The sequence below is a fragment of the Eumetopias jubatus genome, unplaced genomic scaffold, assembly GCF_037043125.1.
Source record: "Eumetopias jubatus isolate StellerSeaLion01/CBP00866 unplaced genomic scaffold, mEumJub1_p1.0 scaffold_8, whole genome shotgun sequence".
Classification (NCBI taxonomy): Eukaryota; Metazoa; Chordata; class Mammalia; order Carnivora; family Otariidae; genus Eumetopias; species Eumetopias jubatus.
This window is the reverse complement of record NW_028274814.1, coordinates 4,202,001-4,216,574: the sequence shown is the minus strand read 5'-3', so window position 1 is coordinate 4,216,574 and position 14,574 is coordinate 4,202,001. Positions and strand designations below refer to the sequence as shown.

The 14,574-nt window shown below is 35.3% G+C and overlaps 1 protein-coding gene across 1 annotated transcript in view; it reads left to right on the top strand.

Moving 5' to 3' along the window:
* CCDC7 (coiled-coil domain containing 7) overlaps positions 1–14,574 on the top strand; it is a 395,691-nt gene that overhangs the window by 109,592 nt on the left and 271,525 nt on the right. Inside the window, 2 exon segments of the mRNA XM_088025513.1 lie at positions 10,754–10,839; positions 12,701–12,755. Of these exon segments, the coding sequence (XP_087881639.1) occupies positions 10,754–10,839; positions 12,701–12,755 (141 nt within the window).

Sequence of the window (14,574 nt, the reverse complement as noted above, 5' to 3'; positions counted from 1 at the left end):
TCTGGAGAATGTCCCATGTACACTCAAAAAGAATGTGTACTTTACTGCTTTGGGATGGAATGTTCTGAATATAACTTAAGTCCATCTGGTCTAGTATGTCATTCAAAGCCATTGTTTCCTTGTTGATTTTCTGCTTAGATGATCTGTCCATTGATGTAAATGGGGTGTTAAAGTTCCCTATTATTATTGTATTATTATCAATTAGTTCCTTTATGTTTGATATTAATTATTTTATATATTTGGGTGCTCGCATCTTGGGGGCATAAATATTTACAATTGTTAGATCTTCTTGTTGGATAGTCTCCTTTATTATTTCCTTCTTCATCTCTTGTTACAGTCTTTGGTTTAAAATCTAATTTGTCTCATAAATATTGCTACTCCAGCTTTCTTTCGACCTCCATTTGCATGGTAAGTATTTCTCCATCCCCTCACTTTCAATCTGCAGGTGTCTTTAGTTCTAAAATGAGTCTCTTGTAGGCAGCATATAGATGAGTCTTGTTTTTATATCCATTCTGACACCCTTTGTCTTTTGATTGGAGTGTTTAGTCTATGTCTATTCAGAGTAATTGTTGATATGAATTTAGTGTTATTGTATTATCTGTAAAGTCGGTGTTTCTGGAGATTTTTCCACTCAAAGAGTCCCCTTTAATATTTCTTGAAGGGCTGGTTTAGTGGTTATGAGCTCCTTTGGTTTTTGTTTCTCTGGGAAACTCTTTATCTCTCCTTCCATTTTGAATGATAACCTTGCTGGATAGAATATTCTGGCTGCAGATTTTTCCCATTCAGTACTTAGAGTATATCATGCCACTCTCTTCTGGCTTGTCAAGTTTCTTTTGAAAAATATCCTGCTTGCTCTATGGGTCTTCCCTTGTAAGTTAGGGACTTTTGTCTTTCTGCCCTTTTTTTTTTTAAGATTTATTTATTTATTTATTTGACAGAGAGAGAGAGAGCGAGAGAAGGAACACAAGCAGAGGAAGTGGGAGAGGGAGAAGCAGGCTTCCCACTGAGCAGAGAGCCTGATGCGGGCCTTGATCCCAGGACCCTGGGATCACGACCCAAGCCAAAGGCAGACGCCTAATGACTGAGCCACCCAGGCATCCCTGTCTTGCTGCTTTTTTAAGGTTGTTTTTCTTTATCGCTATATTTTGCAAATTTAATTACAATATGTCTTGGTGTTGTTGGCCTACTTTTGTTGATTTTGATGGGAGTTCTCTGTGCCTCATGGATCTGGATTTGTATTTCCTTCCCCAGATTAGGGATGTTTTCAGCTATTATTTCCTCAAATATATTTTCTGCCTTCTTTTCTCTCTCTTCTTCTTCTGGGACTCCCATAATATGAATGTTATTATGTTTGGTGGAGTCACTGAGTTCCCTAAGTCTGTTCTCATGTTCCATAATTCTTCTTTCTCTCTTTTGTCAGCTTCATTATTTTCCATTATTTTATCTTCTGTATCACTTATTTGTTCTGCTTCTTTGAGCCTTGTATTCATTACATCCAGTCTGTTTCTAATCTTGGTTATTGCATTTTTCATTTCTGAATGATTTCTTTTTAACTCTTATCTCTGGGTTAAGGGCCTCCCTGAATTCTTCCATTCTTATCTCAAGCCCAGTGAGTATCCTTGACTGTTGTTTTAAATTCTCCATCAGGCATATTACATATATCTGTTTCACTTAGATCTCTGGCCATGACCTTATCTTGTTCTTTCATTGGGATGAATTCCTCTGTCTTGGTATTTTGTTTAAGTCTCTGCCTTCTCTGTGTTAGAAAAGCCAGTTACGTTTCCTCCTCCTGAGAGATAATGGCTTTATGAAGAAAAGATCTTATAGTGCCCAGGGCCTGGCACTTCCAGGGAGGTCTCTGGTGTGTGCTGCTTGCGCTTTGCTGCTGTATTTCGGCTGCTCTATCCTTCAGGCCAGTCATCTGAAGAGGTTGTCCTCACCTGCAGTTGGCAGTGTTTTGTCCTTGGCCAAAATGTGGTGAATTTTAACAAGGCTTGCTCTGGTCTGTTTGTTAAATGACACTTGATACTACCACTAGAACTGAAACCCTGCCAAACTCTCTTGCTGGGAGATGTGCTGTGGGCAGGGGTTTCTGCTGGTCTTCTGGGGGAGTGGCCTGCTCTGCTGGGAGTGAGGCAGGCTTGATGGAAAAGGGCAGTACTGCCAGAGTGCAGGGGTATAGTACTTGGTGTAAGCAGGTTAGGCAGCTAGTGTTGGTGCTGTGCTGCTTACCTCAGGTGACTCTATGTTTATGCTGAGGGTGGGGGAGAGAAATGATACCCACCAACTCCTTTGTTCCCAGAGAGGCATCACTGTAAATGCTGCCCCCAAGCATTCTTCAGATTGCTGTTTCCACACCATCTGTCCCTGGGTCATTTACCTGCCTTTTCTCCAGGAGTAGGGCAGTGCCCTCTGGGGTGTATACCAGCCATTCCTGGTGACTTTTCAAACTCCAGTCTTTAAGCCCTATCTGTTGCATGAGCTCATGAAAATCCACCCCTCTTGTTTTCCCATCCAATGGCTTTGGGGAAATGTTTTCCTTGTGCATTACCCTATGTGCTTCTCTCTCACTTGCCTTTCTCTATGACCACAGCTCCCTTTCCTCCACAGCACCAAAAGTCTGTTTTGATGTAGGAAAGACTTTAGGGTTTGAGGCTGGTCAAGAAAGAATTCTTGAGATGTCTTTGGTGCAAAAAAAGGTGATTTCATTAAAGCATGGGAACAGGACCCACGGACAGAAAGAGCTGCAGTGGGGTTGTGAGGGGTGGTGATTATATACTATGGGGTGGGGGAAGGTAAGGAAAAGGGAGGTTTTGAAAGAACTTTCATGTATTAAAGAAGACACACAGGATACTGGAGGTTTGCTATTTGTCAAGTTAAGGTTGTTTTTCCTTCCAGTAAGATAGTTGGGAGCTTCCTGGAGGAATGTTATATTCTTCCTATCACACATCCTTATCAATGGGCTGTAGGTTTAAAAGAAATTGAATTTTATTTACATTTCCTTCTGCTTCAGCCTCCCTCAATTTTATGGAGGGGAGGGTGATGTTGGGGCTTCAGGAAACTGAGTTATGGGTCTCTGGAAGTTAGGCTATTGATAAGAAGGCTTCTTCCTTGTAAATCACTAGGACATTTGTAAACTGAGGGAGACTCCTGTCCTACAGGAGTGTGATCTCTATTATTTAACTATTTGTTTTTCCTTTCCTTAGCTTTAGGGCAACCAGGAGTGCCTGAGGAATGTCACACATATCACATGGGGGGGGGGCTGCCGTGTAGGGTGCCTGCTTCTGCTTTGTCCTCAGCTAGCCTTCTGCTCCCTCATCATGTTTCTCCCCCAAACCATGTCTCCCTACTTCATAACTTCTTTGATGTGGCTTCTTTCTCCTATTATGGAGTTTGTTCTGTTAGCCTTCAGGATAATTTCTGTGGTATTTAGAATGATTTGATAGTTATCTAGTAGTGTTTGTGGGATGAGACGAGTCTGGGGTCCTCCTACTCTTCTGCCATCTTCTCTCCCACCTCCTCAAATATATCTTAAAAACATTTTATTGTATTTGCAGTTATGTAATATATGTGTACAGATTCACTACACCAAGCAGAGTGAATAGAAATACTAAGGATAAAATTTGTCTGCTTTTTTTCTCCTTTGCTATTTTTAAATGGCTTACAAAAGTCAAAGTATAGACAACATCAAATGGTTTAGAAACAAATTTTTATTAACCTTTTAAATTTATAAACTGTGTTTCAATGTAAGGTCAACATAAAATAAAGTACTCTTGAATTAATTAATGTTGATTTCTTGATATTTCTTCCTTAGTAGAGGAGGAAGCAGAAGGAGGCCCAGTAAATTTGCTACTTAGTCAGTTAGAGAAGCAGTGATCCTACACAAGTGTTCAATATAAGATCAAGGCTGTCACATATGTTCAGTTAGGAATAATTTCATTTAGGTATAGTTCCAAGTAGGAATAGAAAATTAAAAAATAAGTAAATAAATAGATATAAAGTAGTAAATTATCATATTAAATAATTGAATAGTCTGGCCAAGTGTAGGAATTTTGCAACACTTTAGTTGTGCGTTAGATCCACATTCAAAAAACTTGGGAGGTTTTTAGATGGCTTGGGGATGTTGCCACAGTTTCTGATTTTGCTTTCTTTTGTTCTATTGGTTTTATGTCTCTAAACCACAATTATTCTGCTCTGTAGAGCAATGATTTTTGTATGGGCTTCTTTTATATATCGTCTGTGATACAACATGGTTTTCTTGTTTGATTTATAGAAACTTTGGTGCTTGTTGATAGATTATACCTCTTATTCATTTTTGTCTCCATTCCTGCACATCATTACTGCTTCACTCTTCAACTGGGTTAATGGGTGATGGGTGTTAAGTAGGGCACTTGTCATGATGAACACTAGGTATTGTATGTAAGTGATGGATCACTAAATTCTACACCTGGAACTAATATTACATTATATGTTAACTAACTGAAATGTAAATGAAAACTTGAAAATAAAATATATTAAAGTTCAGTGGTTACATTTCTAATACTTTACTATGTGAGTTGTAATCAGTGAATGACTGCTCTTAACTTCTTTCATTGGAAATTACTTGTAGCATTTCTGATCATTGTGTGGAAATGTGAAGGAGAAATGTGGAAGGAGCATTACTCCATGTATAGTAGTAATATATCCACACAAAGTAGTGATGAAGAGATCTTGAGAGATAGTATTTCTTCAGAGAAGAGTATTGGTGTGATAGGATGGTAGGAAGAGAATAATGGCTATAGAATTATGTCAAGTTCAAGATTTTGAATAACAAATATATCAGTTTTCTTCCAAAGGAGGCTTATTTTCCTAACTTAATTATCTCTCTTAATAATTTAATTTTTGTAGACAACCAACTTTTTAAATTGAAGTATAGTTGACACACAATGTTTCATTAGTTTCAGTTGCACAACATAATGATTCAATAACTTTATATGTTATACTATGCTCACAAGTGTAGTTACCATCTCTCACCATACAACACAGTATAATACTATTGACTATGTTCCCTAGGTTGTACCTTTTATTCCTGTGACTTGTTCATTCCTTAACTGGAAACCTGTACCTCCCATTCATCTTTACCCATTTTGCCCATCCTCCTACCTCTCTCCCATCTGGCAACCACCAGTTTGTTCTCTGTATTAATGGGTTTGTTTCAGTTTTTCTTGTTTGTTTTGTTCTTTAGATTCTACAGATAAGTGAAAACATTTGGTATTTGCCTTTGACTTATTTCACTTAACATAATACACTCTAGATCCATCCATGTTGTTGTAAATGGCAAGACTTCATTCTTTTTTATGGCTGAGTAATATTCCATTGTATATGTATACTGTATCTTCCTTATCCTTTCATCTCCTGATGGACACTTGGGCTGTTTCCATAGTTTGGCTGTTGTGAATAATGCTGCAATAAACATAGGGGTACATCCAATCTTTCGAATTAGTGTTTTTATAGTCTTTGTTTAAATACTCAGTAGTGTAATTACTGGATTATAAGGTAGTTCTATTTTTAATTTTTTAAGGAACCTCCATACTGTTTTCCACAGTGGCTGCACCAGTTTGCACAAGGATACATTTTTCTCTACATCCTCACCAACACTTGTTATTGTGTTTCTTATTTTAGCCATTCTTACATGTGTGAGGTGATATCTCATTGTGGTTTTGATTTGCATTTTCCTGATGATGAGTGAATATAATTATCTTTTCATGTGTCTATTGGCCATTTGTGTGTCTTCTTTGGAAAATTGTCTATTTATGTGTATTCAACAAATTTTAATAAAAGCTACATTTGATTCCTATCCTTGTGTGCCAAATCTTAATCAGTAGTTTCCCAGATGTCACTTAAAGGTTTTATTTACTTTTTTTGCAAGCGGGAGAAACTGAACCCACATAAAGCAAGAGACTTATTGGATGGATATTAGGGTAATTCAAAGAATTGAAGGAAAACTGAACAATATATTTCATGAGGGATAGAACCAGGACAACTCTTGGAGTCAAAATAATAGTTCATGGACAGCCACTACTTCTGTCCTTTCAGAGAATTTTTAGAGAGGGAGCTTATGGCTATTCCCCCACCCCCCATCTCTTTGGATACTGACTCTGGAATTACTCAGCTCCAACTGCTTCCCTTCCATAATAGTCATATTTTAGGTGATTGGATCTGATTGACTTTGCTTAGGTCAAATGTCACCAGGACAGTTTGAGATGGGGGAGGTGCAGAACCCACCTTAAAATGTGGTGCTCTTTCTTAACAAAAGGTAAAAAGGATACTGGGCACAAATATCCTGTGTCTACTATAACTTGGTAGTGTTTCCCTAATTACTAAATTAACCATTTTGTTATTCCAGATATCAGCAAACATTTACTGTAATGGGCTAGATAAGTATTTTAGGTTTTGTAGGCCATACAGCCTATGTTGCAACTTAAGTCTGCTTCTATAGTATGAAAATAGTTATAAATGAATGAGCATGGCTATGTTGCAATAAAACTTAATTATTTACAAAAAAGGCCACAAGGCACATTTGACCTACAGTTTGCTGTCTCCTTATTTATTTCATTTCTGCTAACACCTGGCTTTCTATTATCACTTCCTAAATGGGATCTACTAGGTGTGTATGTTTTGGTATGCTGTTTCTGGAAAATGTCACTGCTTAAAGAAGACTTGTTTCTGCTTTCTATTCTGTTCCATTGGTCTTGTCTAGTTCTACGCTAATGCCTGGGATCCTTAATGACTAGAGATTTAGAATAGGTCCTGATATTTTGTAGGACAAGTCAACCCACCTTGTTATTTATAAGAATTTATTTATTTTTTGGTCTTTGCACTTCCGTATAAATTTTAGAGTTAATGTGTCAAATTCTACAATTGCACTGAATCTGTACATCAAGTTGTAGAGATTTACATCTAGGCTATCAAGATATACCTATTTTTTTATAAATATAAAATGTCTCCATTTTGAAGGGATTTTTAATGCTTACAATGTTGTGATTTTCTTCATAAAGCTCATTCATTTTGTTAATCTTAGATGTTTCATATTTTTATGCTATTTTAATTGCTGTCTTTTTAAAGATATTTTTAAACTATTGTTAGAGAAGTGTAATAAATTTTTGTGTATTGAATTTTACATCCTGAAACCTACCTACATTGTCGTAATGATTAGCTTTTTATTTCCTACTTGCAAAGTCAAAGTATGTGTGAATAATAATAGCCTAAATTTTCTTGCTTTCCAATTTGTAATGCTATTTTTCTTTTTTGTCTTGCTGCACTGGAATGATACTGACCTCTAGAATGATACTGAATAAACATGATGAGAGTGGGTATTTTTCATTTGTTCCTGATTTTAAAGGGAATGTCTACTTGTTTCTGTGGTCAATCAGCATGCCTGTGCCTGCCTCTTTTTCTCTCTCTCAATATCATTTATTAGGTTAAAGTATTTTTCTTCTTTTCATAATTTGCTAAATATTTTTTTCATGCTCCATAGAATTCTTTCAGTTTCTGCCTACTGCCCAATTCTTGAAGCCACTTCTACATTTTTAGTTCTATGTTACAATAGCATCCCACTTCCAGGTAACAAAATCTTTGTTACTTTTGTATTTGCTGCTCAATTGATCACTTTATTGGTTGCTTTACAGTAAAGTGCTTACAGTCTTGTTTTAAGTTATTGCAGTCTATATTCAAGTAATATGAAATCACTTAAGAACCGGGGCACCTGAGTGGCTCAGTCAGTTAAGTGTCCGACTCTTGATTTTGGCTTCCATCATGATCTCAGGGTTGTGAAATCCAGCCCCTCCTTGGACTCTGTTCTCAGCATAGAGTCTGCTTGAGATCTCTCTCTCTCTCTTTCCCCCTCTCCCTCTGCCCCTACTCATGCTCTCTATCTCTGTCTAAAATAAATAAATAAAACCTAAAAAAAATGAAATCACTTAAGAATCTTTAGATAATATACTTTTATTTGTCCTTTTCCAGCCTTTGTGCTATTATTTTCAAACATTTTACAACCTATAATATAAACTGCACAACACATTGCTATTAGTTTAGCTGTAAACTATTACCTTTTAAAGATATTTAAATAATAAGAAAAGTAGTCATATTTTATATTTATTTACTCATTTAATTATTATTTCTGTTGGTCTTTAATTGGTATATTTTCTTTTTTCTGTCTAGTATCATTTTTCTTATGCTTGAAGGATTCTTCATAATTTTTTTTGTTCAGGTGAGCAGCTGATGTATTTTTCAGCTCTTTGATTTCTGACAAAAAATTTTTTCTTTTGCCTTCAGTTTGGAAAGATATTTTCTCTGAATAAAGAATTCTAGGTTTGTTTCTTTTCTTCTAGTATTTAAAGGTATTTTTCCTTTGTCTCTGAAAAGAAGTCTGCTGTCCATTTTATCCTTGTATATAATCTACTTTCCTCCTCTGTCTGCTTTTAAGATTTTTGTCACTGCTTTTAATAATTTTGTTATGATATGTCTTGGAGGTAGTTTTCCTTATATTATTGTGGGTTTGTGGCTATGAAGTTCTTGTCAAATTTGAAAATAAAATTTGGCCATTGTTCAGAAGACATGAACAGACATTTTTCCAAAGAAGACATCCAAATGGCCAACAGACACATGAAAAAGTGCTCAACATCGCTCGGCATCAGGGAAATCCAAATCAAAACCTCAATGAGATACCACCTCACACCAGTCAGAATGGCTAAAATTAAGTCAGGAAATGACAGATGTTGGTGGGGATGTGGAGAAAGGGAACCCTCCTACACTGTTGGTGGGAATGCAAGCTGATGCAATCACTCTGGAAAACAGTATGGAGTTTCCTCAAAAAGTTGAAAATAGAGTTACCATATGATCCAGCAATTGCACTACTGGGTATTTACCCCAAAGATACAAATGTAGGGATCCAAAGGGGTACGTGCACCCCAATGTTTATAGCAGCAATGTCCACAATAGCCAAACTGTGGAAAGAGCCAAGATGTCCATCGACAGATGAATATCAGATAAAGAAGATGTGGTGTGTGTGTATATATATATATATATATATATATATATATATATATATACACAATGGAATATTGTGCAGCCATCAAAAGGAATGAGATCTTGCCATTTTCCACGATGTGGATGGAACTGGAGAGTGTTATGCTGAGCAAAATAAGTCAATCAGAGAAAGACATTTATCATATGACCTCATTGATATGAGGAATTCTTAATCTCAGGAAACAAACTAGAGTTTGCTGGCATGGGGGTGGGTGGGAGGGATGGGGTGGCTGGGTGATGGACATTGGGGAGCTATGTGTGTGAGGGTGTGTGCTATGGTGAGCACTGTGAATTGTGTAAGACTGATGAATCACAGACCTGTACCTCTGAAACAAATAATGCAATATATGTTAAAAAAAAAAGAAGAAGAAGAAGAAGATAGCAGGAGGGGAAGGATGAAGGGGGGAGAAATTGGAGGGGTAGATGAACGATGAGAGACGATGGACTCTGAAAAACAAATTGAGGGTTCTAGAAGGGGGAGGTGGAGGGATGGGTTAGCCTGGTGATGGGTATTAAAGAGGGCACGTTCTGCACGGAGCACTGGGTGTTATACGCATAATGAATCATGGAACACTACATCAAAAACTAATGATGTAATGTATGGTGATTAACATAACAATAAAAAATTTTAAAACGTTACTCCAGAAAAAAAATTTGGCCATTGTTTCTTCAAACATATATTTTCTTCCCGTACCTCTTCTCTCCATCGTGTACTGCATTTATAAGCATATTAGTCACTTGAAGTTCTCTCAAAACGCACAGATAATCTTTTGATCATTTTTTTGAGCACTATTTTTTAGTCTTTTTCCTTTTCATTTTTAAAGCATTTTTTGATACTTTAGTATTTCAATAATCTAATTGTTAAGTTTTTTCTCAATTTCTTATATAAAATAATCTGGTACTACACAGTAGTTCAAGAATACTTTAAAGTATGTGGTTAGTTCTCCTGTATTTGCTTTGAAATGCAAATTTGTTTGAACACAATTTAAATCAAATATGAATTTTACATGTTTATGTACAATTTCATCTGCAAAAAGTACGAGGTGAAAGCAGAAAATTTACTCTATACAGTATCTCTGTTCACCATGTTTTTAGTATACCACACGAGTCCACATCTGTTACAACTTTTCAGCCAATTTTAGATAACCCTTCTTCCAAAACCACAATAACAAGTTGCAACCTATTCAATGCTCATTTCCACAAACAAGTTTCAAGTCTTCCTCAAGATAAAGAGCTAGCTATATTTCTCATACTATGTATTTCTTAAATCATTTAACTGTGTAAAACAGAACTGTTTTTATTAGGTTTCTAGTTTTTAAAAAATGTATCATTGACAGTGTTTTTTGCATGCTGGGCACCTTACCTCATTTCTCTCATATATCCTGAAGTTTTTAGTGTATGATTTTTCATAGTGAGATGATTTTCAGGAAGGCATATGTTATATTATAGAAGAATTGATTGTAATTTGCCAGGGGAACTTAATTTTTTTATATATACAGTAAATTGCCATAAGAAACATTCTGACTGTATCCTTAATTTTGTTTTGCTTCTGTTTAGATAATTTTCCTTAAAACATAGCATAGTGATTCTAAAAGTAAAATTGAAATCTTAGTAATGTTTATTATCTTTTATTTCCTTCTAATTTATTACCTCATTAACTATTTCTGGCTTATATAAAATTACACAGAAAACAAAGTCAATGTATGATAGGACAAAGAAAACTATAAAAACTGAGAAGAAAAAAGACAAAGGAAAACCTGAGGATTCAGAAGAGTAAGACATAAAGCTACATGTTAATATTTTTTCCTTGTTAATTTATATTTTCATTTTATACAATTTGAGGTCATATAAGCATAACTTATTAACAGTTTCTAAAAAATATAACACTATGTAATACATAGTTTTATAAGCAGACCAGGATATGTTGGTGGGAGAGGACTGAGAAGGGAAGAAGAAAGAGCTAAAGGGGGGTTGGAGGAGAATGAAACACAAGATATTAAGGACTAAGTAAACAGAATTAAATCTGAAAATCATTTTAGGGACAAAAGAATTGACATTGTTTCCTTAATGGTTTGGCTAATGATTGGTGGTTTGCACACATTAACTCTTTAGTCTGGGCTGTTCTTTTATTTTTTTTTTTCCTGTACTTCTTGATTATACTTGTTTTATAAAATCAATTATCTGTTTTTTATGTATGTGGATTATTGTAAAGTGGCTTTATTAAGTGAATATTTTCTTTAGTAATATGAACTATTTCTTTGCATTTTGAATTTGCTTTAGTCAAATCCTAATATAAAATGATTTTTAAAAGAAACTGTGAATTCAATCTTTATAGAGTTTTACAAATTCTGAAAAGAAATTCGATGGACAAACAGCCTTGACCATTGTCTCAGAAAAGATGACCACTCTCTTTCCTTTTTTCTTTTCCTTATTTGTTTTGTTTCTTAAATTCCACATATGGTATTTGTCTTTCTCTAACTTATTTCGCTTAGCATAATATTCTCTAGCTCCATCCACATCGTTGCATATGGCAAGATTTCATTCTTTTTAATGTCTGAGTAATATTCCAGTGTGTGTTCCAGTGTGTGTGTGTGTGTGTGTGTGTGTGTGTGTGTGTTTAATAACATTTCTCAAGCTGATTTCTCGTTGGTATGATTAAAATATGGAAGTGAGATAAGGCAAGGATTTTCAAAGTATTGATCATTTTTTCCTATCTGGTCATCTTAAGTTTTTATTTAAATTCCAGTTATTTGATATATAGTGCAATATTAGTTTCAGGTGTACAATACAGTGATTAAACACTTCCATACAACACCCGCTGCTCATCACAAGTGCTCTTGTGTATCTATATACACACATCACATCTTCTTTATCCATTCATCAGTCAATGGACACTTGGGCTGTTTCCATAATTTGGTCTTTGTAGATAATGCTGCTATAAACATCGGGGTGCATATATCTTGTTGAACTAGTATTTTTGTGTTCTTTGGGTCAATATCTAGTAGTGCAATTGCTGAATCATAGGATAGTTCTATTTTTAACTTTTTGAGGAACCTCCATATTTTTTTTCCAGAGTGGCTGCCCCAGTTTGCATTCCCATCAATAGTGTAAGAGTGTTCCCCTTTCTCCATATCCTTGCCAACACCTACTGTTTCTTGTGTTGTTGGCAAACTAAGAAACAGACTCTTAACTATAGAAAACAAACTGATGGTTACCAGAGGGGAAGTGGGTAAGGGGGTGGGCTAAATAGGTGATGGGGATTAAGGAGTACACTGTGATGAGCACTGGGTGTTGTATGAAATGTTGAATCACTGCATTGTACACCTGAAACTAATATTACACTGTATATTAACTAACTGGAATTTAAATGAAAACTTAAGATAACCGGAGAGGAAAAAATGATCAATGTACTTTGAAAATCCTTGCCTTATCTCACTTCCATATTTTAATCATACCAATGAGAAATTAGCTTGGGAAATATTATTCAATTATTTATCACTTATATGGATCATAATTCTTAAAAATATGAATTTCTTTTGAGAAATTTTATTTAAAAATGGTTTAAGTACTACTCAAGAAAGCAGTCATGCAATTTAAAATATCATGATATATTTAAAAACCTTTTTAATAACAGGAAGAAGTCTCTAGTCAAAGACCTTAAAATAAAAGGAGATTTGCTTCAAGTCCAGGTAAGAACACATACTCTCCCTATGCATCTAAGTTTAATTAGTATATTCTCTGATAATTATATGTGTAGACAACATTAGTATGCATGTGAACATAGGGATGTGTATGTATATGTGTGTGTATTTGTATGTGTGTATTAAAGTTCTTTCTAAGATATTTCTTCCTTGTTGGTTGACTTTTCTAAGTTTCAGAAAATAAAATGGTGAATCCAACCATGTTTATTGTCAAGGTTATGAAAATTACCATGGTTTACACAACTACAGGTAATATCGTGGAGGAAATAAGATCATGTTGGGAGTTAAAACAGGGTCTTACTAAGTTCTGTGACACTGGACAAGACCCTTTAACCTACTTGAGCTTTATATTTTTGGTCAGTAAAATGGGTAAAACAATATCTTCTCTATCTCAAAAAGGTGGTATAAGAGTTATAAAAATCAAATAAGAAAAGCCCATCAGTAATTGTGAACTATAGAACCCACTCTTTTTTATGTGATCCAATGAAAGGTAAGTAACCTTTTATTTCATCTTGACTTTGGAATACTTTTTTTTTTTTTTTTGGTCCAAGTTAAACTTTTTTAAATAACTGCCAGAGCATCATACCACTCATTTCAGTGAGTGGCTGGAGTTAAGTGTCCCACAAGCATGCACCTGAATGCTTTAAGAATCAGGTAACATAAATTTGGGAAGAAAATGAGAGTACCACTTGAGATACTGAATATAAAATATTCAGCTTTATGGTCTTAATTTTCTATTTCTGCATAACAAGTTACCATAAAGTTTTCAGTTATTAAAACAACTTATATATCTCATGGTTTGAGTGGGTTAGGAGGCTGAGCAGGCTTAGCTATGTCCTAGCTTGGTCCTATGCTCACTAAAGGCAATTAAGGTGTTAGGTAGGCTCTATTCCATTCTATTAGTTAGGGTACTCTTCTAAACTCAAGTGGATGTGTCAAACTTCAGTTCCTTCCTAGGACTGAGGCACTTGGCCGGACCATTTCCACAGGCAGTTTACATCACAGCAGCTTGCTTCTTTCTCAAGGCCAGCCCAAGATTTCTCTTTTGGGTAAGACAGAACCTTAAATAATGTAACATGATCATGAGAATGATATCTTGTCACTTTAGCTATATACTACAATCTAATAAAGTAAGTGGCATCTCATCACTTTGTTATCTTCTATTGGCTAGAAGCAAATCACAGGTCCCACCCATACTCAAAGGGAGTGGAATATTCAGAGCATAACCACAGGGATGGAGATCATGCTGGCCATATTAGAGTTCTGCCTACCACATTTACCATTTTATTTTATATAGAACAGTATTTTGTATATTAAATTTTTGTAATCCCATTATATAATTAATATTAGAAGTTAGTGTTTTAGTTCATTTGGACTGTGTTTTTAGTCCATTCAGAGTGTTTTAAAAAAATATCAGTGACTGGGTAGCTTATAAACAACAGAAATTTGCGGTGCCTGGGTGGCTCAGTTCATTGAGCATCTGACTCTTGATTTCAGCTCAGGTCATGATCTCAGGGTTGTGGGATTGAGCCCTGTGTGGGGCTCCATGCTCAGCATTGGAGTCTACTTGAAATTCCCTCTCTCCTTCTGCCCCTCCCTTCTCACACACCTTCTCTCTCCCTCTCTAAATAAATTAATAAATAAAATCTTTGAAAAAATAAAATGAAATTTAAAAACCCCAGAAATTTATTTATTTTTTTAAATTTTTTTATTGTTATGTTAATCATCATATATTACATAATTTGTTTTGGTGTACTGTTCCATGATTCATTGTTTGTTCATAACACCCAGTGCTCCATGCAGAACG